The sequence below is a fragment of the Budorcas taxicolor genome, chromosome 19 (assembly GCF_023091745.1).
Source record: "Budorcas taxicolor isolate Tak-1 chromosome 19, Takin1.1, whole genome shotgun sequence".
NCBI lineage: Eukaryota > Metazoa > Chordata > Mammalia > Artiodactyla > Bovidae > Budorcas > Budorcas taxicolor.
In genome coordinates, this window is record NC_068928.1 from 43,564,088 (window position 1) to 43,589,139 (window position 25,052).

At 58.1% G+C, this 25,052-nt stretch overlaps 1 protein-coding gene across 2 annotated transcripts in view; it reads right to left on the minus strand.

Annotated features, from left to right (window-relative positions):
* Positions 1-588: 588 nt before the first annotated feature.
* HDAC5 (histone deacetylase 5) overlaps positions 589-25,052 on the minus strand; it is a 36,957-nt gene continuing 12,493 nt past the window's right edge. Inside the window, exons 3-28 of one of the 2 annotated variants that reach the window (XM_052658413.1) lie at positions 24,564-24,638; positions 24,072-24,220; positions 12,635-12,891; positions 12,409-12,553; positions 12,180-12,294; positions 11,714-11,844; positions 11,438-11,584; positions 11,235-11,347; positions 10,805-10,936; positions 10,360-10,582; positions 8,899-9,110; positions 8,031-8,318; positions 7,065-7,230; positions 6,053-6,186; positions 5,384-5,504; positions 4,865-4,914; positions 4,615-4,722; positions 4,135-4,190; positions 3,913-4,000; positions 2,930-3,049; positions 2,574-2,671; positions 2,294-2,412; positions 1,478-1,611; positions 1,111-1,195; positions 803-968; positions 589-713 (exon numbers count right to left, since the gene is read on the minus strand). In XM_052658413.1, the coding sequence (XP_052514373.1) occupies positions 674-713; positions 803-968; positions 1,111-1,195; positions 1,478-1,611; positions 2,294-2,412; positions 2,574-2,671; positions 2,930-3,049; positions 3,913-4,000; positions 4,135-4,190; positions 4,615-4,722; positions 4,865-4,914; positions 5,384-5,504; positions 6,053-6,186; positions 7,065-7,230; positions 8,031-8,318; positions 8,899-9,110; positions 10,360-10,582; positions 10,805-10,936; positions 11,235-11,347; positions 11,438-11,584; positions 11,714-11,844; positions 12,180-12,294; positions 12,409-12,553; positions 12,635-12,891; positions 24,072-24,220; positions 24,564-24,638 (3,472 nt within the window). In that variant the 3' untranslated portion in view covers positions 589-673. Of the gene's footprint in view, positions 714-802; positions 969-1,110; positions 1,196-1,477; positions 1,612-2,293; positions 2,413-2,573; positions 2,672-2,929; positions 3,050-3,912; positions 4,001-4,134; positions 4,191-4,614; positions 4,723-4,864; positions 4,915-5,383; positions 5,505-6,052; positions 6,187-7,064; positions 7,231-8,030; positions 8,319-8,898; positions 9,111-10,359; positions 10,583-10,804; positions 10,937-11,234; positions 11,348-11,437; positions 11,585-11,713; positions 11,845-12,179; positions 12,295-12,408; positions 12,895-24,071; positions 24,221-24,563; positions 24,639-25,052 lie in introns of both variants that reach the window. The other variant, XM_052658414.1, reaches the window with a different exon arrangement.

Below are 25,052 nucleotides of genomic sequence, written 5' to 3' on the forward strand. Positions count from 1 at the left end.
CTCTCCAGCCCCTCAGAAGGGGAAACAGGCCCTGAGGAGAGCAAGGCAAGGCTGCCCTGCCCACAGACCTCAGGCCCACATCCTAGAGCACAGAGCTGAGGCCAGGAGAAAAGACGGAGGAGAAGGGGGCTCTGTGGAGATGGTGAGGACACCAGGAAAAGTGATGAGAATCGCAGGGCAGGAGCCCACCTCCCCTCCCCTCCACATCTTAAGACTGTAGAGAGAGACCCTCGGGATCCTCCCCTGGGGCTGGAGAGGGGAGGAAGGTGAAATTAAGGCATTTCTCCCTAAGTCAGCTGAAGCCAAGGCACCAAACTTGCTGTTCCCTCCTCACTTAGGGAGCCCCCAGAGCCAGAAGGTGCTTTCTGGGCCCTGTCCCCACCTTGAGTTGGCCCAGGCTCCAGGGGGAACAAGGACAGGACGCAGGAAGTGGGTGTGGGAAAGCACATGGGAGAAGGCCTAGACGGGGTACCCCTCACCCCTCAGAAAGAATAAACTTCTGAGACCTGGGCCACGGAGGCAGAAGAGGGGCCTGAGGCAGCTTAGGGGAGCAGCAGGGGCGAGGCTGAGAGACCCACACAGCACACGTTGTTCAATGTGTGACTTTTTGTTTTTAATAGAAAAAATAAACAAAATCACAATGATGAAGCCCAGAGAGATGGGGGCCAGGGCGTCACAGGGCAGGCTCCTGTTCCATAGGCTCCTCTGCCGGCCTGTGGGGACAAGCACAGAGAGAGGTGTTGAGGCAATGGTCGGGCATGGGGTGGCTTGGGCGAGGGCTGCGAGATGGGGGCACGCCTACCTGGGGCTGTGCTCCCGGGCCGCAGCCGCCTGGGCCTGCTCGGCCCCCACCGACAGCAAGGCCATGGCACTCACAGTCTCAGCCTCCTCTGTCTCACCTGCCTGGGCCTCCCGCAGGGAACGGCCTAGGCCAGCAGCGAACCTCTGCACACAGCTCCAGTGTTTGCCTGTGGATGAGGGGTGGGCAGGGGGTCAAGGAGGGGCAGAAACCCCCAACCGTATGGACTTCCCCAGCCCTGGCGTGCACTCAGGTTTTTTGCCTCTACTCAGCAAGTTGGGGCCTGAGCCCCTCTGCCTGTCCCCACGTACTCTGGATCTCAATGACTTTCTCCAGCGTGGCCACTGCATTGACGTTGGGCTTTTGCTGCAAGACTGCCTCGTCCAAGGGCTGTAGCTGGCAGGGGAAAGAAGAACAAGCTTAGGGTTGGGAGTGGCCATGGCTGCCCCTCTAACCACTCCAGTCAGCCCCATGACAGGGGCAAGCATAGCCTTTTGAGAAACCTCTATTCAGAAAGCCTCTGGCTACCAGCTATCCTTGGGAACCAAAAAAGAGAAAAACCTCCCCAAGGACCCTGGGTGCTGCCTGACCTGGGAAAGGGTCCCTCCCCAACCCCGCTGGCCCCTTGGTCCTTGGCCTACCAGCCCACCTCCCCCAGCCCTTCTGTGCGCCCCTTACCTCCACGCTGAGCAGCGCCGAGACACAGGCCTCAGAGGCATCACAGATGGCGGTCAGGTCGTGGCCTCCCTCCAGGGCCAGCACCACCCGGCCCCCTGCCAGCGTCATCAGCTGCCTGGTCAAGTGGCCAAAACCTTCAGGGATGGGTGAAAGGAGGAGGATGAAATGGTTAATGAAACAAAGTCAACTCAAAAAAAAAAAGTAAGGAGAGAAAAAGAAACACAAGAGATGAGACAAACAGCACAAAATGCGATGGTGGCTTTAAACCTAAACAGATATCCATAATACTCAAGGTCGTGGATTGAATGTCCCATTAAAGACAAAATGAAGAGACTAATCCAGTTACACATCTCCTAAGGAGTATCATGAGAAACCACCATTGAAACACGCAGCGTCATCACTCTACAGCTTCATGAGGAGGTACACTCCCCCACTGCAGAGGGAGAATGGAGGATGCTGCCAGGAGGACTCCAAGTCTTAGACCTGCCCCAGCGTTCCTCCCAGGGCTTCCCAGGTGGCGCCAGTGGTAAAGAACCCGCCCACCACTGCAGGAGACATAAGAAAAGTGGGTTCAATCCCTGGGTCGGGAAGCTCCCCTGGAGAAGGAAATGGCAAACCACTCCAGGAAAGTACTCTTGCCTGGAGAATCCTATGGACAGAGGAGCCTAGTGGACTGCAGTCCACAGAGTTGCCAAAGGGCTGGACACGACTGAAGCGACTTGGCATGCAAGCACGCAGAGCACTCCTCCCAGCTTCCCACTTGTCCCCACCATCTTCACTGCTCCATAGCCTCCCTCAATCCCCCAGCAGGCTCACATCTGGCGGTGACAGAGTAGCCACCCAGCGGAGACAGGTGTCCCTCAACAGCATCAAAGCCAGCAGAGACCAGGACCACATCAGGTGAGAACTCGTGGGCAATGGGCATCACCACTGTCCTGCAAAGGGAGGGCCCGAGCTGACCCTGGCAGGTGACTCGGCCAGGCCTGTCTCCCCACAGGGCCGACCCCTCCACCCAGACCAAACTGCGTGCTTTCTGCCCCTCCCACAGAAGGCCCCAGGGGCTCCCACCCCTCCCCAGGCTCTTCTGAAGTCCCACCTGAAGGCTGTTAGGTACTCCACGTCTCCGATGGGGGGGTCCACACCTCCTGTCCATGCCACATTCACATTGTACCCCACGCCCGGCCCTCCGCCAACCTGGCAGCACGGTGGAGGGGGTAGGGGGTTACTCTCACTGCCTGGCGAGCCCAGACGTTGCCCCGCCCTCAGCCCTGCCTCCAGCCCTTACTCCACTGACCTCTGTTCTGCATGGAGGGGCAGCTGGCCGGCGTGGTCCTCCCACTAGGAGCCCAGACTCCCCAGGTTACCAGAACCACCACGGGCCTCCACGGCTCCCTGCCAGGTCCCATTCTGCTACCTCCCCGCGGGCCCTGAGTTTGAGCCCAGGAGCTGTACCTCTTCAGGAGCCCCGGAGCCCGGAAAGAAGTTCCCATTGTCATAGCGATGCAGGGAGATGTAGAGCACGGAGGGATCGTTGTAAAATGCTTGCTGGGTGCCGTTGCCATGGTGAATGTCCTAGTGGGGAGGGGTGGAAGCATCAGGAGAAACGGCCCAGGCTCTGACCCAAAGGTCAAAATTCAGCTTGCCCCCAACCCTCACCCTATGGTGAACTCTGGGGGTGAAGCTTGCCCCTAGATACAGGGCATCCATGTTCCATTCAAAATGAAATCCCCCCACGCTTCTTTAACCAGGGTCCGTGGGCCGGGATGTGGCACTGCACAGAGGAGACACAAAGCCAGGGGATGAATGGTGGTGGCTCCCCCTGCAAGGCCCCTCCGCTCAGCACAGAGGGGGACAGTAAGGTTAGGCAGGAACTGAAACATTCTGAAGAAGAATCCAGCGTGATGAACCCTGAAGCCCAAGCTAGGCTTTAGAGAAATCAGATCCCTTCTTGCCAAGGCTTGCTCCTGGCTACTCCCCAGCTCACAGGGAGCAGCAGGGGCCTCTCCCTCTGCTGAGAGACACAGGGGTGGAGAAGCTAAGTGACCTTAGTTGGGTGAGTCCACCAACAGCCCCGTGTCTCCATTTATCAAATAGACATCCCACTTCTTAGGAAGCGAGGTGTCCATGAAGCAGTACTATGTCAGCCCCCAGTCAAGAGGGGATCTAGCAGTGGCAGGGGATATCTCTATCACTCAAGGCAAAAAGACCTCCTCGGCTGTTCAAGGCTGAGGGGGACGGGGGGGGGGGGGGGGGGGGAGTGGCTAAAACCACTTTCGAGTCTCCCCCAGTGAAGAGGGAGCCCCAGGGGACTGGGAGGGCTGGGCTAACACCCCAGAGTCAGCACCCCAGCCCATTCCAGCCCCTGAGGATGAAGGGACAGGATTGGGGTGGGGGCTTCCTGAAGGCTGACCCTGGTCCCGCCAGGCACTGCCTACCCAGTCCACGATGAGAACCTTGCCCACGTTCAACTTCTGCTGCAGGAGCTTGGTTGTAATAGCTACTGAGTTGAAGAAGCAGAATCCCCTGTGGGGTGGGGAAGAAGAGGGCAGGACGTCAGCCTTACTGGATGTTCACTCTGGGAGCCACAGTGTTGGCTCTGCTGAGAGGGAGAGGTGGTGAGGGCGGCGGGTCCAGGGCAGGGCTGAGCTGGCACTCACATGGCTGTGGATTCTTCCGCGTGGTGTCCTGGGGGCCGGATGATGGCAAATCCATTCTGAAGAGGTATGGACAGGGGGACAGAGACGAGAGGCAGACAGGCGGGCAAGGTGGCCACGGATTGGAGTAGACACAGAAGAAGAGAAAAGCCAGGAAAAGAACACATGTGAGAAACATCAGTCACACAACCTTTAGGAGTGTGGCCAGCCGAGGGCAGCATGGGTCAGAAGCGACCTTCTGTAGCCTCAAGACCCACAAGAGCACCAGACGTTAGTGCCTTGTGGTCGTCTCTCTTTACCCCTCACCCCCTAGTCCGTCTGGAGCTGTCACCTCCTCCTCACACCTGCACCTGAGAGGTGAGATTACAGAGGATGGTGCCCCACTGGTGGGAAAGCTGAGGTTGCCCCATTCCCTGCTGCTCAGGCAGCAGGACCAAGTCGTTCCCCCCCAACCCCCGCCCTGGCCAGCCCGCACTCACTCACCTTGAGCTCCCCTGCGGCCACCTTGAATGCCAGCTCCACCAGGCAGCCCACCGCCATGCGCACGGCGCTGGAGGAATGCATCTCGTTCCACACAGTGTCGCTGTCCACCTGCAGGGGCAGGAGAGTGGGCTTCAGTGTGCCCCTTGAATGGGGAGGGCAAGAAGGGGGGTGCAACCATGGTGGGGGGAGAGGGAGGGGCTGGAGCCGGGAGCACCGCTCACCCAACACCATGGGCGGGTGCCCTACTCACCCCAATGCCCCCGCAAGGCAGCATGGCGTACATCTTCTGGCTGATGGGGCCTGCAGGGGAGAGGTACAGAGCTATGCTAGAAGGCGCCTCCACTGCCAGGGCCGCGGGTGGGCATGTGCAGTGGGCAGGGAGCTCAGTCACAGGCAAAGAAGGGCAGACCCCAGCAGAGAACAGGCCACTGCCACCCACGCCAGGTGGGAGATGACTGTCCCCCATCCTGAGGGGTGATCCTTCCCCGGGGCAGGTGGCGGGGAGAAAGGGGCCTGACGGGTGAGGCAGAAGGGCACAGGCCATCACAGCTAATTGCCAGGCCTGACAGGTCTCCTGCCCTCCTGCACGCACGCCACCCACATGCTGTAGTCTGTGTGAATGGCGCCCTCTGGAGGCGTGCGATGTGGCAGCCATGTCCCTGGAGACCCACCTGCCTATCAGATGACGGTCTTCCTGACAGCCCCCGTCCCATCCAGGCAGCAGACCCAGCCTGGCCCACCGCCCCTCCCTGCTGGCCGCGCAACTCACCGAGCAGCTTCTTGCTGTCCAGCTTCTGCCGGTTGAGGGGGCTGGTACCGTAGAGCAGGGTGTGGTACTCGGAGTGCACCGTCTGGATCTCATCCAGCGTGGCTTTACGGCCCCGGATTCGCTGTTGGGAGAGGGAGCAGCAAGAGGGGGAGCTGGTGATTAGGCTGGCGCTGCAGGCCCAGTACCTCTCTCCACCCCACAGTCTGGGCATATGAAGCCACCTTCTAGCCTCAGGAGATCCAAAGGTGGCTGTGTTTTTTTTTTTTCAATCGATGGGACATTGCTATTCTTTTCATTTTTGGCCATGCCATGCAACACACAGGATCTTAGTTGGCCCAGCAGGGATGGATCCCGGGTCCCCTGCAGTGGAAGCGCCGAATCCTAATCAATGGGCCCTCTGGGGAAGTCCCAGGATATGCAAAGTTTTTTGAGAAAGTATGCCTCGGTCCCCCAGGGACCCCAGCCCAGGACCCTCCCCCATTCAGCTGGGGACCATGGGGGCACCAGGCCACAAAGGATGGAACTGAGAAGCACATGGGGGCCTGACCCTGAAGCCAGGGGTTGAAAAGAGAATGAGGAAGAGACACAGACAGGGCATCCTCGACACTAGAAACACAGGACTTTCGCTGGATTTGAGGTGGAAGCTGGAAGGAGGGGGGACCCCCTTACCTCACACTTGCTGAGCAGGCCTGTCTCCTGCAGCCGGGACCAGATGCTCTGGATCCGGCCAGCGTGCTCGGGGTGCACATGTGTGTTCCCGCACATGCACTGGTGCTTCAGCATGAACGTGTCGTAGACCACACCTGGGCCGGAGACACATCTGTCAGCCAGCACAGCTCCGGGCCGTGTCACAGCCCGGCCCACCACCCTCAGCGGAGCTCACCGAGCTCTCCCTGGCCCACCCTGGTCCCAGCCCCTCCTCGTGGCCACTCCAGCTGCCCTCCTACATGCCTGCTCCTCTTCTCTTCCTGAAATTCCTTTCCCCCATCACCACCTGTCAGCAGTCTCCCTGCTCCTCAAGCCTCCACCAGGCTGCCAACACCACCATCCGCTTTATCCTCACAGCACCTCCTCCTTCCCTCTGTCCCCCGTCAGAGCCTCTGTGTGCCGCCCCCCATCCCCACGCCCCATTGGTGAGTGGGGACCATCCTCAAGTGGGGTCCCTCAAAGGGACCATCCGTGCCCCTACAGAGCCCAGCTCTGGGCGCTTTCACATGGAAGAGCCTTCTGGAATGGACTGAAGCCTCAATCTTAACCTCAAAGGGAGGAGAAAGAGCTAGAGGAGCACGGCCCCACTGATAGCGGGCTCCCTCCACCCAGGCCTCCAGGGCAGAGGCATCGAGGAAGCAAAATCAGTGGTCCCTCGGTGTGGGGCGGGGGGACCCTGAAAAAGATGCTGCTCCCGGAATACATGGACATTCACCCCCACCTGCCCAGTGAAGCAAAGGCTGCCACCACGACCACAGGTGGCTGTGCACACAGGGAGACAGCCAAAGCCTGCTTCCCTCCCTTCAGGGTGCTCTGAGGGTCCCTGGCCATCCCTCCAAGGCAGAGGCTATATCTCATCCCTTCACAACACCCAAGACCAGATGCCATGTCATGCACAGCATGCCACCCACCGCCCCCTCCCGTGCCCCCGCAACACACACAATGGAAGACAGCTCATGGGGGAAGGGCTCACCTGTGGTGAAGAGGTGCTTAGTGGGCTGGTCTGGGGGGCTCTTCATGCCCCCAGGGGCAGCAGGTGAGGACTGGGTGCGGCCCAGGGCCTGGTGGGGCACAGTGGCCAGGCTGAGGGGTGCCTGGTATACCTGCAGCGGCTGCAGCTGCTGGGTGTCTGCAAATGCCTGGGAAGGAGAGAGCGGGAGGGAGCCTGGGTGAGGCTGAGGCTGAGATGGAAGTGAGGACAGGTGCCCTGGGGCCTCCCGGGGGGCCTGAATCCAACCCTCTCTTCCAGATCTCCTTCCTCCAGCTCCTCCCTCCAGGGACAGGAGACACTCCAGTCTTAGCCATCTCCATCTTCATCTCCATCCCCGAGGAGATGGGGAGGGATGGGGGGATGAGATGAGTCATGCTACCAGAGTAACATTGAGGTAAGCTGCTGGGAGGGACGGGGGTGTGGGAGGGGGTGGGATGAGTCAGGCCCTGAGGGCTCAGCTGTGTCCGCCATGAATGGAGTGTGCGGAGTGTGCGCTCGCTCGGCGCCAGGGCAGACTGTAGTACAGCGGGGGCGGGTGTGTACACACGCACGCACACAGAGACCGACGCACAACCGGCCCTACGTAGGCAGAGACGCAGATATACACAGACCACGTGCATCCAAGTGTGCATGTGCGCACGCACACACACACACACACACACACACACACACACACACACACACACACACACACACACACACACACAGAAGCAGACAAGCGGGGGCAGTCACAGTCAGAGGGAGGGGCTGGCAGACGGGGCAGAGAGAGCTCTAAGACTGACACCAGCTCTCTCCCTTCCACAGCCCCTTGTCTCTTTCCTGCTCCCCTGGGCACAGCCTGGAAACTGCAGACTGCGGAGAGGGGAGAGCAAACGGAAGGGCAAAGGTGCAAAGAAGAGGAGGGAGGACAGACGGGTGGTGATCAAGGGCCAGGGCGCAGGGGGCCACCTTTTTGTAACCAGCACTGGACTCCTCCAAGTCGGGCCCCTCTTCAGCACCACTCTCTCGCTCCTCATCCTTGACCTGGATGCAGTCCTCCTCCTCCTCCTCTTCCTCCTCCTCCTCTTCCTCTTCCTCCAGGTCTTCCTGGGTGCTCTCACTCTCCGTGGAGCCTTCTCGGGGTATGGTGAGGGCTCCCTCCCCCAGCAAGGCGTCCTGCTGCTCCGTCAGCTCCTCCTCTGTCTCCTCGGGGTGGGTGGTGGGCTGCCGTGGCAGCTCCCCCGTCTTGGTAAGGATCTGGAAGCAGAGCCAGGAGGCCCATCAGCTGGGAGGGGGGCGCAGCCATGCAGCCCGAGGCCCCGGAGAGTCTATTCCTGCCCTCCTCCTTTCCCAGTGGTCGCCCAGCCCATACAGGGCTTTGATGTGGACAGAAAAAGGCAAGGTGGGGACTTCCCTGGTGCTCCAGTGGTTAAGAAGCCACCTGTCAATATAGGGGACCACAGGTTCGATCCCTGGTCCTGGAACTAAAATCCCACGTTTCAGAGGCAAACTAAGTCCTCACACCATAACTATGGAGCCCACACTCCAGAGTCCATGCCCCACAACAAGAGAAACCACCGCAGTGGTAAGTCTGTGCACTGCAACTAGAGACAGCCTGCAGCTAAAAATAAATAATAAAATAATGAGCTTTAAAAATAAATAAATATTCCCCCCTCAAAAAAATATGACACATTCTCTTAAAAAAAAAGGGCAAGGTAACTCCTCTGATGCAGCAGGGAGTGGCCGAGGAGGTCAGATGCGCCTCCCTCTCTGCCAGCCCAGCACCCTCGTGTCCTGCCCCCAGCACAGCCCCGGATGTCGGATTCTCCTGGCTCACCTTGCCCAGCTGCAGCTGCTGCTGCTTCTGCTTCTCCAGGAACTGCTGGTGCTGCTGCTGCATGACCAGCTGCTGCAGGGCCTGGGGGCTCTGGGGCAGCGGCGAGGACTGGGTGCGGCTCAGGGGCCGGTGCCGCGGGAGCTTGCCCACTGTCCGCATGCTGGTGGCCACGCGCTCACCCGTCACCAGCGGGGACTGCCCGTGGAGCGGCACTGTGAGGTGGGGGAAGGGGAGCAAGCATTCCTATTAGGATACCAGGCTCCCCTCTCCCACCCCAGACTCTCCTCCTTCTGGAACAGCACTCTACCGGCTGGGGCGGGGCAGGTGGTGGAACCTGGGAGGGGCCTGGAGCACCTCTGCCCCCAGACCTGAGTCCTAGTCTTCCTCCTCCCTACAACTGAACAGTCTTGCTGCTCAGAGCCACCACCTCCAGCAAGCCTTCCTAGATTCACTGTTCCCTCCCTTTAATTCATTTAGTCAAACTTTTATGGTAGGCCCAGGAACATTTTTACCAATCTATCAGAGTTCCTGGGCTTCTCTGGTGGCTCAGATGGTAGGTGGCTCAGATGGTAAAGAATCTGCCTGCAGTACAGGGACCCAGGTTTGATCCCTAGGTTAGGAGAAGGGAATGGCAACCCACTCCAGTATTCTTGCAGGGAGAATCCCATGGACAGAGGAGCCTGGCAGGCTACAGTCCATGGGGCTGCAGAGCTGGAAACGACTGAGTGACTAACACACACACTACATACTTCCTTTAATTCACTTGCAGATACACAGTTTTGGGCCCTCCTTGTGCATGAACAATGACTATTTCTCCCCAGCGGTAGGACCTCCCTGATCATGGACATAGATCCCACCCAGCTGAGAAGCCTAGGGCCCAAGATCATGAGACTTTTAAGCAGAACCTCTTCTGATGCTGCCAGGTCCTTACGGGCTGTCTGTCTAAAGCTATGCTGTCCAATCCCATAGCTGCCAGTCACACATGACCACTGCCCTGTCTAAACTAAGATGTGCTCTAAGTATGAAATACCTACCAGGTTTAAAAGACAGTATGAAAAACAAAATAAAATATTTCACTGCTAATTCTTTACATTCATTATATGTTCCGATAATAGCATCCTAGATAGACTGAATTAGGTATAAGTTATTAATTTCAGCAATTTTTTTTTGCATTTTTTAATGGGGCTACTAGAACAAACACTTTAAAGTACATGTGCTCCTTGTGTTGTATTTCTACTGGATGGCACTGCCCTGGAATAGGAGCTCCATTAGGATGGCAGAGGTACAGTGCCTGGCTGGCATCTGTAGAATGCGGAAAAAATCCATGATGCCGTTGAGGGGAGCTGTGACACGCCTGGTGAGTATCCCTGGCTACTTCTCCCTGACAAGTGGTCCCTCCAGCTGAGCCTTCAGGATGGGGTCCGGCCACACCCCCTCCTCACACAGCTGCCTGCCACTCACCAGCAATGAGGGTGCTCTGCTGCCGGGCTTGTTCCAGCAGCAGCACGTGCTGCAGCAATGAGGCATGCCCATGGGGGCTCGAGTCGCCCTCCAGTGCCACACCCAGCAGGCAGCCAGGGATGGAGGATGTGCTCATGAACTTGCCGGTCAGTGCACCGCCCTGCCGCAGGGACTGGAGGGCCTGCCTCTCGGCCTCCTGCTGCGTCGACAGCTTCGGGGAGGCCTGGGATGGGACGGGAGATGGTGATGAGAGAAGGGTTTATACTGCCCCCCAAGGTCTGCCAATGTTGAACCAGTATCCCTTACCTACCCTCTGCCCACCCCCACCCCCAGCTTTGGGGAGGACCTTCTGATCTCCCTCAGGACGTTGGGAGGATAAACACACCAGCTGGGGGCATCCAGGACCAAAGACCTCAACACCAGAGGGGATGTGCCCCGTACTCACGGTGAGGTGCGAGTTGGTGACTGTGACCGTGGCCTGCAGCCCTAGGGAGATGTTGGGCAGAGAGGGAGACGTGTAGAGGCTGAACTGGTTGGGGGAGGTGTCCGGAGGGAGGGCCCGGTGCTGGGGGAGCATCTGGGGAGCAGTTGGGAGAGACAGGTATGAGAGCAGGCAAAGGACAGCCACCTGGGGCCAGGGCCAAGGTGGAGGGCTCCGAATGGCACCCCACTTCCCACACCAAGCCCCACCTGGGGGAACTGAGAGGTCAGAGCCATGCAGAGGCCCACAGGACACATCCCACTTCAGGGCAACAGGTCCCTCCAGTCTGTCCATTCGGGGCAGAAAGGCCCCTGCTGGGCACTCTCAGCCAGACAGAACGCACAGGACAGGAAGCAGCTCTGGCCCACCCGCCCAATCCCTGGTGGGCCTGTACCTCGGTGGGGATGTTGGGAACCGAGCCCGTAAAGCCATTCTCCGCGATGGTGCTGTGGGAGCTGTTGGGAGAGCTGGGGCCAGAGCCTGGCGCGCTATTACACACGGCGGACACTACGGGAGAGGCGGCTGTCACCTGGGCCTGCTCGGAGCAGCCCCCCGACTCCCCGGCCCTCAGAACAGGGACAAGAGATGAGCCCTTACCCCCAGGTCCGGCACCTGTGATCTCAACAGCTCTCTTCTTAAAGGTGCTAATGACAGTCCCATCCTTGCGACGCAAGAGGGGACTGCTTCTCCGCTCGGCCACCTTCTGCTTTAGCCTCGAACGTACTTTTAAATTGGGTTCGGAGGCTGGGGAGAAGGCAGCCGGGGCTCAGACACATCCACACGAGCGGACACACCTGCAGCCTGGCCCTTCCACATTCCCACCTCTGCCTAGCCCTGCCCCCCCCATAACCTGGGCGGCCAGGCTATACTCACCTGTTTTGCGGAGGGGGAAGTCATCGCGGCTGTCATAGGGCCCAAGCAAAGGCAGTTTGTAGGAGGGAGGCGTCCCAGGGGGGCCGCTCTGGGGAGGGGAACTCTGGTCCAAAGAAGCATGGTGGGTTCCCCTGCGGGGGGGAGGGAAGGAATGGAGAGATGTCTAGGGGATCACCCAGTCTTTGGGTTAGAGAGAGGAGATGGAGACAGGTCTAGGCGATCACCCAGCCAGCTGGACCCGCAACCAAGCAATCTACATTTATGAAATATCCACTGCCTATGGTGATACGAAATGGATCTTCGGGAGGGCAGAGAGGAGAGAAACCAGGAGTCGGGGGGAGTCCCATCTCTTAGGAGAGATTGCAGGGCCCCTACATGACTTCAGCCCAGAAGCCCCATGTCTGCCTGCAGCCAGGCAGCCCTTGAGCTGGGCACCTCTGCAACCCATGCCTGTCAAGGGTCGTACCAGCATTTAGGATGCTGTGGGAGGGAATGGTTGAGGCCGCCTGGTGTGGGCTCCTTTGACTTCGACAGGAGGAATTCCTGGAGCCGTAGCTTCACCTCAGTGCTGGCGATGGCACCTGTGAGACAGGGCACGGCTGACCCAGGAGCTGGGGGCCAGGACCCCATGGCTGGGGGAGGGGCAGGAATCCCAGCTGCGACCCCCGCCCAACCCAGAGGCACCCCAGCCTCACTCTCTTTGCTCTTCTCCTTGTTTCGAAGGATGAGCAGCTGCTGCTCGAGCCGCTGCTTCTCCAGCTCCTCCTGCCGCTGCTGCTCCCGCTGCCGCTGCTGCTCCAGCTCCTGCTGCCTCTTGGCTGCCAGCATCTCCTGCTGCTGCTGCAGGGGCAGTGGGGAGGCAAGGTGAGCCGAGTCCAGGGCGGGGCTCGGAGGTCTGGGTGCCCTGGCCCCCACGCTCACCTTGAGGTGCTTCTGCAGCTGGACTTCATGCTGCCGGGTCAGGTGGTCATGCTGTTTCTGGAACTCAGCGAACAGAAGCTGCTTCTGCAATTGCTGTTGCTGCTTGAGCGCCAGGAGCTCCTGCTGCAGTTGCTGCTCCCGCAGCGCGGGGTCCACAGGGCCTGCCAGAGCCCCCCGCAGCTCCACGGGGCTGGGGCTGCCTCCTCCCCCGCCCCCCATGGAGCTGGGCATGGCTCCTGGCAGCACCGGTTTCACCTCTACTGCGAAGAGAAGAACCAGGAAGGGGTTAGCAGGCCATCCGCACTGGGCCCTGGTCACCATGCCTGGGGCCCAGAAAGCTACCAGGCAGGATTACTAGACCCCAAGAGAATGGGGGACAGGGGTGGGGGGAGTCAAATCCCTCTGCTCCGTGAATACAGCCTTCTGCCTTCTTTAAATGAGACTGAAGCCATGAACTTCATTACAAAAATGTGCATAACTAAAGCAGGGTACCTGGAAGATCATGAGTATTTAACAAAGACGACCACTGGACATTTTATGTGAATTATTTGGCGTGTGCGTGTGCTAAGTCACTTCAGTCGTGTCCAACTCTTTGTGACCCCATGGACTATAGAGACTGCCAGGCTCCTCTGCTCATGGGATTCTCCAGGCAAGAATACTAGAGTGGGTTTTCATGTCCCCCTTCAGGGGATCTTCCTGAATTACTTTCGTGATAAGGAAACTGAGATTTTAGAGAGGTTTAAGTAACATGATCAAAGACAGACAGCCCAGGTGATCAATAAACCAAGATGTGAATCCAAATCCTATGCTTTTAACCACCATCCTTCCTGCGCTTCCTCCCCCACCTCTCAACACCACAGCGTCCCTGCCAAGAAGCCTATAGCACACAAGAAACCAAGGCATCGACATTGGTTCTAGAACTGATGGGGCTGGCAGCCAGGGGCCTAAGCAAGCCTAGGAAAGGTCTGTGGACACACCCACGGACAATGGACAGTCTATCCATTCTCCTGTTCCCTGCCTCACACTCAGCTAGGGCAGATGGGGTGGGAGGGTGAGGCTATGGGAACAGGGTGGGGTGGGAGCAGGAGGCTGCAAGGGAAGGGGGTGCAGGGCGGCACCAAACCAAGGACTGGAGGGGGCTGGGAGTCAAGACTCGCTTCCTTTGCTGGATTATCTCCTTTCAACAGTTTTATTGTAATTACCCTGAAAATGCCGCTATATATAGAGTGAGCCAAACAGCAGCTGTGCCTGGGGGGAGGGGGAAGGAGAGAGAGAGAATGGGAGGGCAGGCGCAGGGAGGAGGTGGGAGGAGGAGACAGGAAAGGAAAGGGAATCAGACAGGAAGAAGGGTAATGGCAGGGGGGTGGCTGGAGCCTAGGCAGAGATCTCAGAACTCGAGTCCCAGGAAGAACCCGCTGGGAAGAGAAAAGGAGTGGAGGGATCTGCTGGGCCCCCAGACCTTGGGTCCAAGCCCCCACGTGGACAATGGGCCAAGAGGCCCCAGGGAATGGCAACAGATCCCAATGGACTTATGGGAAAAGATGAGTCTCGACCTCTTGATCCCTGTACACTGTCCTCTGGCCGCTCAATGTCATCACTCCCCACCACTGCCCTGTGGTTGCCAGGGCAACTGGGCAAACACCACGCCAGCAGGGAGCTCCAAGCCCAGCCCACACCCCACAAAGCCTCCTGACGCCTGCAGGAAAGGGAAGGCAGGCTACCCACTGCCTGGGAAGGAGGAAGTGAGAGAGGCAGAGCCAAACCGTCTTGTTCTTTTCCATTTCTTTCTCCAAAGACAGCCCTCACTTTCCCCACTCCGGTCCAGGGAGGTCACGGGGAGCTGGGAAGACTTTCCGGTGGCAAGGAGGCCCACGCCAACCCAGGCCTGCAGACGGAAAGACCCTACCATTCTGATGGCAGCCAGAGTCCCCTGCCCTCGGAAACAGGCCCAGGCCTCTACCACCGTCCCTTATCAAGAGTGGAGAGGGGGATGAAGGGCTGAGCTAATAAGAAAGCTCCCACACCCTCTGCAGTCTATGAGTCTGGCTCTCTCCAGGGAGCCTGAATGGATGTCATCAAGGCAGGGGCAAGGCCCGCTGAAGGCCAAGGTCATGCTATCCTCATGGCTGAACGTGGCCCCCGGGCCCACTGGAGGTGGGAGAGGGAAGGTAGCCTGAACACAGGATCTCCCTCGCTCCCCAGCAGCCCTTCTTCCCCCAGCACAGCCGGGCACATTCCTCTGTGGTTTGCCCGCCAGCCACACTGACGACTCTGCGGCCACAAGGCCAGAGCCACATCTGCAGGAGTGGCCAGATGTGGCCAGGAGGGTGGGGTTAAACACACACGCGCGCGCGCGCACACACACACACACACACACACACACACGCTCACTCACTTTCCCTCCCAACCCATGCCCTGCTCCAGCACCAGGAGGAAAGACCCTGGCAAACTACAGAGGCCCTTTCTGGAGGTGGACAGCCCTGTCCGGTGTGCAAAAGCAGGGTGGCGACAAGGAGCCAGCAGCCAGCCTCGGGTGTCCCCAGCCCTGGAAATACCCAGCAGGGCCCCAGGCTGGCTGGAGAGTTATCTGTTCCTCGGCAAGGCTGGCTTGGCCTGTGGTGCTCTGATCGCTCGGCCAAGAGGTGGACAGGCTTCAACCTGCTGCTCCCGGCAGCTCCAGGGCTGCGGGAGCCGGATGCCAGCCCGCCCGTCCAGGGAAGGGCAAGGGTCCAAGCGCTCCTGGCTCCCAGCAGATAACCCTGCTTGGGCTGGAACTGCCGCCAGCAATGCTGGCTTCCCCTGTCGGAGCCCTGCAAAGAAGCCACGGGCTCAGCCGTAGGGACTCTCCCACCAGGGTCCCTGTGCGGCCGCCGCCGCCACAGCAGCAGTGGAGATGCTGGGTCCTGCGCTGCTGTCGCGGCCGCACCCCCGTTGGTATGCAGGTGGTGGGGCGGCCAGCGGGCCCCACTGCACAGTCTTGTTCTCACACAAGCAGGAAGCACAGGCGACTGGGGAATATTAATCTGTAGGCCCTGAGGGGCCCAAACAGGATGCGGCACCCCCTGGGTCTGCCAGGTAGTAACCCAGCTCCATCCAAGATGGACGGTGCCAAGACTGGACAGCTGGGGTCGGGGAAAGGGTCGGCGGTGGGGTGGGGTGGGGGGACACAGAGCCCTCCAAATGTAGTTTTCTGGGCACAAAACCTAGAGCGTGCCACCCCTCGAGGGTCTGCGCCCTTGGCCAGTGTGGCATGAGCAGAGCAGGTGGCAGTGGCGGCCATGAGAACCGAGCACCTGGAGGGGAAACGGGTGTGTCACGATAGGGAGCTCTCGACCGCCTCCCGGTGGACGGAGGAGACGGGCGGACTTCTGGAAAGGGAAGAAAGGAGATGCAAGGACTGCTGGACCCTGAGAGGGCAGGCTGGGGACCCTGGCTAGCCAAGGCCAGGGAAGGGATCACGTGGGAGGACACAGCCCCCTATGCCATGCCTCCGCCTGACAGAGTTGCAGGAAGTCAAAAGGAAGCCAGCAGCTGGCGCAGAGACCTCCTGCAAAGGGAGACAGAAGGGACCAGGTCTGCCCTGCTCCGTACTCCACCCCTTCCGGGAGCTCTGACCTTGCCTCCCAGGAGCCACGGCCGTAGGAACAAGCAGTAACAGCATCCTGTCCCCTAGCTTTCGGCCAAGACTAACCAACACTGTCTCCCTGGAGAAGTCCCAGCCCAGGCAGCTAGGTGGGCAGCCGTCAGAGTGTGGCCCCGCACACACCAGGCTCTGGCTCAGAGGGAACCACTCTGCCCTGCTCATGGGGACAACTAAGCAACACCAGTGACACTTTAGTGGACACTTCCTTCCCATCTCGCTGGACTTCCGGTCTCTCCACGAACCCCATCACCCCATCAGCCCAGTGGGGGCTCCCACAGCAGATTCTTTGGGCGGTACAACCAGGGATAGCCTGGCTCCTGGTGCGCCAGAGGGGTGGGGGGGCAGCGGGGGGGGGGGCGGGGGTGGGGGCGATGACGCAGGTGCTGACAGGGTAACCTCTGGGATGACTGCCAGCACAGGCTTAGACTAAAAAGAGAGTGCCCAGGCAAGCGGACACTGCCCCCAGGCAGACAAGGGATTCTAGGACACAACGAGCGGGTTTCAGCAGCACCTTCGGGAAAAGGGTTCAAAATAAAAAACAGATGCAGCTGCCCAAGGGCAAGGTCAAGCCTGCCTCCTGCTCTGAACAGACCACAAGCTATGCCCCAGCTCCCAGCCTTCTCTTGGAGAAGTCACCAACTCCAGCGTGCCTGTGACCCAAACTCTAGCAGCAGGGAAACAGTATCTTGAGTTCCCCCTGGAGAAAAGTCCTGGGGCACACCCCAGTGTGTGGACCCACCCAGCAGACCTAAGCAGCATAACACTTGACTCTAAAGAGACCCTGCTCCTGGAAGCCCCAGCCACAGAAGGCTAGGGGAAGGAGGGGAGCCAGGGCCCAAAGAATATGAGGGAAGTGTGCATTAAGCAGTTTGGAATGTCTACACACCCCCAACAATAAGAGGGAAGGGACTTCCCTGATGGTCTGGTGGTTAAGACTCAGTCCCTCCGACGCAGGGGGGATGGGTTCTATCCCTGGTCGGGGGACCTAAAATACCACAGGCTGTGTGTCGTGGCCATATAAATAAATTAAATCTCCAAAAGAGAGGGGAGAGGGAGAAAAGGAATTCTGTTTCAGCCGGCTCCTAACACGGACGAGGAGACCAAGCCTCTGAGGCAGCTCTGCAGGAGATCCCTCCAAGGAAGTAGCAGGGCCTCAAACCCAGGTGTCCTGATTCCCGGCTCAAGCGGGTTCATGAACCCCAATGCCGGGCATCCCAGGCCCTGGAGAACTGACCCCTCTGGAGAGTTAACGGGCTGGCAGCCCGCCCTGGAGGGCAGTGCCTTCCACCAGCACCCAGGCCCCCAGGAGCTCCCTCAGCAGGCCGGGGAGTCAGCAACTTCCTTAAACGTCCAGTGACCTCGTTCTGTCCCTCTGGAGAATGGGGAAAGGCTCTCATCCCTCTCCTGGCCTGGAGGGATTTTGGAAGAAGGCAGGAACAGCATTTCATACTCCTCCCCGTGACGCCGATGACCCCTCCCCACCGAGGACGGTTTCCCATGATCTATTTCTGTGCTCTTACGTGACTAGCGAGGCCAATTTAGGTTCGACAGGTTCTACCACAATGCAGACAGTATTTCCACATGTGCGAGCTGGGGTTGACTCTCACCTAGCAATTTTCCCAACTCCTCCTGCAATGCAAGCCAACACACATCACGTAATGGTGAGGAGCGAGGGCTCTGGGGTAAGAGACGCCAGGGTTCAATCCAGGCTCTTTCTGGGGCAAGACACTGAGCCCCCTCCCTGCGCTCTAGGCGGGCATCTGTGAAATGGGAGGAAGCACCCACCTCCCAGAGCTGCCGGGGCTCCAGAGAGATAAGACATGCAGTGGAGCTTGGCACAGAGCCTGGGAAAATCTCAGGAGGTACTGGTGGAGGCTATTAATGGCTCCTGACATTTTTTGTGTGTCCTGGACCACTTCGGCAGAGCCTATGGACCACTTCTCAGAATGTTTCTAAAGTGCATGAAATAAAATACTCAGGATTCCATGGGGACAAGTTCATAGACGGCCTGAATTCTAAGGAAGTCAGGCTCAGACCTCTGCCAGGATGAAGCCTTAGCTCTCTCATGTCAGACTGTCCCAAGGTCACTCTGTGGTCCTGTCCCAATCAAATCCCTTCCGGTGGGCCCTGCACAACACAAGCTGGCGTGGCTGGAAACTGGATCCCAGAGCTGGAGGAGGCACCCCTTGGGAGGAGCCTTCTCCCAATGACAGCATGTCTCTCTCGCCTCCCTTGCCTTGCTACCTCCAAGAAGGATCACACTGTCCTCTGAGGTTCACCCCCCAGCAGTGGGGTCCCTCCATCCCTTCAAAGCATTTCTTAACTCAGATGAACACAAGTTTTGGTCTGTGCTCTTGGAGAGCCAGCTTCCAGTGGTGGGAAAGCCTATAAAGGCATCTAACTTTTCTGTGCCTGCTGCAGACAACACTCCTCTCCCCAGTACCATTCTACATCCTCCTGAGGCCAGGACTCAGGGGACCCTAAGCCCCTTCTAGTCAGAAGCAACATGAAACCTAGAGGGGTGGGATGTGGTAGGAGGTGGGAGGGAGGTTCAAAACGGAGGGAATGGCTGACTCATGTTGACGTATTGAAAAAAACGACACAACATTGTAAAGCAATTATCCTCCAATTAAAAATAAGTAAATTTTTTAAAAAGCAACATGAAACTTATTTCAAAGACTCTTAGAATGTCACTGAAGGAAGGGCCAGCAGGATCCGCAACTCAACTCCCCCAGCTGACAGAGGAGTAAAGCAAAGCCAGAGATGGAAGAAATTCATCCAAGGTCACCCGGAAAGGAGGCGGCAAGGCTTAATCCTGGGTCTTCTGGTTCTCTCTTGTTGCTGTTGTTTAGTCGCTGAGTCGTGTCTGACTCTTTTGTGACCACATAGACTATAGCCGCCAGGCTCCTCTGTCCCTGCGACTTCCCAGTAGAGAATACTAGAGTGAGTTGCCATTTCCTTCTCCAGGTGATCTTCCTGACAAAGGGATCAAATTCACTTCTCCTGCACTGGCAGGCGGATTCTGAGCCATCAGAGAAGCCCGGCTCTCTCTTGCCTTCCACCAAAAACCAAGAGAAATCTAGAAAGTTGTTCCTAAATTTAATGAGAGATGGGGCAGAGAGCTAGACTCTATGAGGGCCCAGGGACCCAGACGGGGCACCTGGCTGGCCCCCAGAACACCAGAGCCAGGAGTGCATGGGAAAAGGGGATCAAGTGAAAAGAATCCCAGAAGCCTTGGGGTAGACTGTGCCTCTCAAGGGCAGCAAAGTCTTAAGCATAAGGGATGCAGAGCCCTGCATGTTGTTATTGTTCAGTCGCTCAGTTGTGGCCGACTCTTTGCAACCCCATGGACTGCAGCATGTTAGGCTTTCTTGTCCTTCACTATCTCCCAGAGTTTGCTTGAACTCATGTCCATTGAGTCCATGATGCCATCCAATCATCTCATCCTCTGTCACCCTCTTCTCCTCCTGCCCTCTATCTTTCCCAGCATCAGGGACTTTTCCAATAAGTCGGCTCTTTGCATCAGGTGGCCAAAGTATTGGAGCTTCAGCATCAGTCCTTCCAATGAATATTCAGGGTTGATTTCCTTTAGGACTGACTAGAGCCCTGGTGGAAGGCACAAATTCTCTCTCACTAGTGAAGACGGAAGGAGTCACTGGTTTGGGGCTGCTCTCTGGAAGAGAAGTAGACTGACTTCTCTCAGCCCAGCCATTTTCAGGAACCACTCGGGCACTATGCTAGAGGCAATTAAAAGGCACACTGAAGACATTCAGAGTCTGCAGCTGTTGCTGGGACTGCTTGCTCCACACCTGGGATGGACAGCAGGGGCCCCAGGGCAGGAGCTCTGTCTCTTCTCCGCAAGTACAGCCCTGAGCCCTGTGCCCTGGGTCCCTGGCCACGTGTCATAATTCCCAAACCCCGCTAGCCTTTAGACACCTGCTCCCCAGGGTCTCAAGATGCCCTCCGTCTCAAGACTGCCAGGCTGCTGGGGGCTGGATTTGACTCTGACTGGGGCAAAGGCCTCCATCCCTCTGTTGTAAGCCCTTCTCCCGAGAGTCCCAAAGCTCACTGAGGCCTTCTAGGGAGACAGGCAACACCCACTGGCAGGCTGCTAGGCCCCACAACCCCTGTCCACGGGACTCATCCACAAAGCCCTTACACCAAGCGTGGTCTGAGCCTACCTACTCACATCAGAATCATCTAAGATGTGTTTAAAATGCTGGTTCCTGGGCCACCCTGTGGAATCTGAAACTTAGGGTTGGGGGGAGCGGTACGGTTTGGAAATCTGCATCTTAACATGTCCACTTGGAAATTCTGTGGCAACTGGAAGTTTGAGAAGTACTTTCTCACAGGGTCCCCCGGCTGGCGACACTCATTTCTGCTGCCAACCTGACAGCTGTTACAGCTGTGTGCGTGGACACAGTTAATTTGATTTCCTGTCTGGCAGCTGTGCAGCAGGGAAGGGACAGCTGAGGGTCTCAAAAACAAGAGGAGAGGATGAGGTAGGAGGGGATGGGGGCAGGGGAGACTGTCTGAATGGGACAACAGGGTGTTCAACTTTGTTCCTGAGCCCGCTTCTCTCCCTTGGGTCGAAATCCTTACACGGAGGAAAACAGCTGATCCAGTGGCCCCGAGGATTTAGAGAGAAGAGTCTCCTCTCAGAAACCTCAGGAGTCCCCAAGGCCAGACTGGTCTCTCTTGTCGAGGAGCACAAACTTTGGGAGCACAAAGACAGGCACACCACGTCCGGTGGTTCAGTCTGTGACTGTACAAGGGCCCCCAACTGAATGGCCAAGTTGGGGGCTCAGATCTAGCGCATGCTCCAGCATGCTAAGCCATCCACTCTGGTATGAGTATACAGCCACCTGGAAGAAAGGCTGCCTTTTAAAAATCTGCACAGGGAAGCTCTTGTGTAGGTTAGCGGTGTCCCTACACAAAAACCCAAGTCCAAAGCCCAAAGTCATTTACTCTGTGACCTTTGGCAAGTTCCATAACCTCTCAGATCTTTCTCAACTGTAAAACATAACTATTAATACCTTTCCAAAGGAAACAGGTAAGGAAAGCACCGATACCCATCATTTAGTACATTATAATATTAATTTCCTTCCCACCTAGTTACGCCCTTTCGATCTTCCCACACCCCAACACCTACACACCCACCTACATAGCCAAACTTGGAATGGTATGAAGAATGTGAACAAGAATGTCCAGGGGAGAGGCCTATCCAGGGGGTGGTCCAACAGCTAAGCATCCGAGCTCCCAATGCAGGGGGCCTGGGTTCCATCCCTGGTTAGGGAAAAAGACCCTACGTGCTACAACTAAGAGTTCAGATGCCCTAAGACCTGGTACAGTCAAAGGGATAAATAAATTTTTCAAAAAAAAAAAGAATATCCAGGGGAAACCCCAATACCAAACACAAACCCCACGGCACTTCCCAACATCCACAGCATCCCTTCCCGGCATGAGCGGAATTCACACCCTCCCTCACTAGGGAAAGAGAACTCCTCCTCCATGCCTGCTTTTAACATCCTGCACATTGCCCAAGCAGCAGCTCTGCCCAATCCAGGCCAGAGGGAAATCCAAGGCCCAAAAGAATGGAGGCAGGGGAACCCCCAGCACTGTGTCCCAGAGTTCAATCTCCTGGGTTTCCTGAGCCGAGACCAAGCCTGGATGAGAAGGGTGCCCATTGTGGGCTGCGGGGGGAGCCAGGCAGAGACCCCATCCATCAGGGAAGCCCTGAGGGCACTAGCAGAAGCTGTGGTTTGTCCCCCTCCTTCAACAAGAATAGTGGAGAGCCCCCGGCATCCTTCGTGGGCTCGCCCGCCAGGACTCTGGCTCACCCACTGGGGCAACATACCATATCTGTCTATTCACCCAGAGGGCCAAGCCTGAGAATAGAGCCCGAGGATCCTGCTGTCAACCAACCCCGGATGCCAGCCCCCTCAAGCAACATTCATTCATCCATGTGCCAGGCACCGTGCTAAGAGTGCACAAGACCGTCCAGAGCGCCAAGGATACCCCTCAAACAGGGTTCCAAAGACTTGCTGCTGGCGTGGGCAAAGAGCTCAGGGCAGACACCCACCCTGGAAAGCTCCCTTTCCTCAAACCCTAGGGCTGGGGAGGCCTGGCGACGCACACTGCCCACGAAGTGCTCCTGGACACCTGCTTTTTTAGCCACAGGCTTTTGCATCCTGTCTGGAGACGAACAAGAGATGGAGAGAGGGGGTGGGGCAGGGAGGGGGGTGGGGCGGGAGGAGGGGATAGTAGGGGGGAACACCAGGCTGCCTGGCCCTCATGGCTGTGTTTATCCGGGGTGGATTTTTTTTTTAACCCAAAGGTTAAAGCGTTTCTATTTGAAACATCTATTTACATTCCAGAGTCCAAAAAAAAAACAAGGCAGCCGAGATCCAGGCCTATATCTGTCCCCAGCCGCGTCACAGACACAGCATCAGAGCTGCACAGGGGGAACATTCTTAGCCCTCTCCCCGAGCCGCTGAGGTGACTCACGCCTCCCTCCTGCCAGCATGGACCACGCCACCGCTCAGAAGGCTAGGCAGTGTGCGTGTGTCGGTTTTGGCGGAGGAGGGGGTACCCAGAGGGATCTAGAGAGCCAGACTGGCTGCAGGGGCCAGCGGGATGTAGAGATGGGGAGCCTTTAGCAAAGGGATGGGGGCGGCAGAAATCCAGCCTGCAAGGATTCTGGGGTCCAACTTGAAAGAAGAAGAGAAGACATGCTAAGGAGGAAACTTCAGGCCAACAGCCAACTGCTTCTGGAAGGCACAGAACAGTGGGGACAGGGCAGGATGGGTGGGCTGATACGGCATTTGCCAAATGGGGTAGAGCTGCTCCCCCAAGCAGAGATGCTCTGCACAGTCAGCCTTTTGCTCTCCAAGAGACCACCTTGACTCCCAGGGGCTTCAAGGCAGAAGTCAGCAGATAGGTTCTTTAGCTAGAGCTGTGGGCTCGACTGGAGCAGGGCTAGACTGGCCCCCTGTGTTTACACCCCTCCCAGGGGACTATGCACAGACTGCACCGCTGGCCCTAGGGTTCTAGTCCCATCCCAGAGGCCTGCACAGCGGGCATCCTCAGGGCTGGTCCCCAGGGTTATGCCACGACCTTAGGAGACCGCATGGGCATCCCTGCCCAGGCAGACGGCTGGCCTTGTTTGAAGGGTTTTCCAATCTTCCCCAAACCTTCATCCTCTGACACATCCCAGTTCAGCTGCAACCCTATCCCTGGACAGCTTAGAGCCAAATCACGGGTGCCTGTGCAGGCACATGGCTCCCACCTTCCAATCCAAAGCCTGGGACCCACACCCACCTACCCAGAGGCAAAGACTCCCCGTACACACACACACACAGACACCCACACCCAAGTGCCAAGCCACTGCCAGGAGGGGCCAAGCAGGCATGGGTCCAGCAGGCCCCTCCCTAGAGGAAGCATCTGGTGGTGCCGGCCTGGTGGGGAGGCTGTGCCAGGAAGGCCTGATGCTGCCAACAGGTTCCTGGGAGGGAGAGAGGGAGTGGCTCAGCCCTGGGGGATCCCACCCCCAGCCAAGAGTCCCTGCTGAGAAGGGGGCAGGGTTAGGGAGTCCTCAAGCCCTGTGAGCCTGAGTAACATTCCTTCATCCTCATGTGTTGACAATAAACCAAGGCCTGTGGGAAGGAGCGATATGGGGGGTGGGGGTAGTCAAGGGAGCCAAGGCCCCCAACATCCCAGTTGCCAGCCTCTGCCTAACTCGACCAGAACTGGACAAACCTCCTCCCCAGGTGTCAACTCCCAGGACACGCTCACCTGTGGACAGGCAGAAATCACTGCAATGGACCCTCTTGACCCCAAGAACGCACCAGAGGAGCTGGCGGGGTGGCTGGGGGGAAGCCTTTATTCTTATGGACACTCCAGCTCTAGTTTCTTCTCTTGTCCAAACCTGGGAAGCGGACAGCCTGGAGGCAGGTCACTGACCCACTTTCTCCCCTCTTGACCACAGTGCCAACTAGGCCAGGACCGTCTAGTAATCCACAGCCCCCAGCACTGGATGCCGACCCTGCCAGCAGCCAAAGAGATGCTGCGCAGTGCAGCTGGAGGGCGTGGTGGGAGGGCAGGTCTGGGAGAGCAGGGAAGCCCACCTGAGAGAGCACACCTCCCCTGACTGCACATATTCTCAACAAAGACCTCCAGAAAGATTTAGGCAGGACCCCACCTGGGTGAGACCTGGAGCCAGACGCTCAGCTGCAGAGACGAAGATGCCCAATGTCAGAGGGCAGGCGGGGACACGGAGGCACTTACCTGTCACGGGGATGCCGTGCAGAGGGGTCCGGGGCAGGATTTCCAAGGCTGGTTCCCGGCCTGGCATCCCATCTGCTGAGAAACAGGATTCCGTCTCATAGATGGTCTGCAGCATCTCCACCAGCCCCTGAGCCTTGGGCACTAGCAGCATGCCCGGGAGGGGCCGCCCGAGGCGGGGAGTCAGCCACAGGGAAGGTGGTCGGGCGGGGCCCTTGCGGCTGCTCGGGGGCTCCCTCAGGCCACGGCTGCTGGGACCAGTGCGATGGGGAGGTGCTTCATCCGGCCTGGGCACTCCTGGCGGCAAGAGGAGCCAGGAGCCCCAGAGCTATGGGCCCAGCACCCCTCTAGAGGGGCAGCCGACCACCAGTCTCTCCAGAGCTCCCAGGAGCAGGGTCTGGCTGAGCACTCAGGGGACAGGAAGGGGAGCTGGGCAGGCAGGCAGGCTCTCTGTGTTCCCTCCCAGCCCTGGGTGACAGCTCTGGGCCCGGC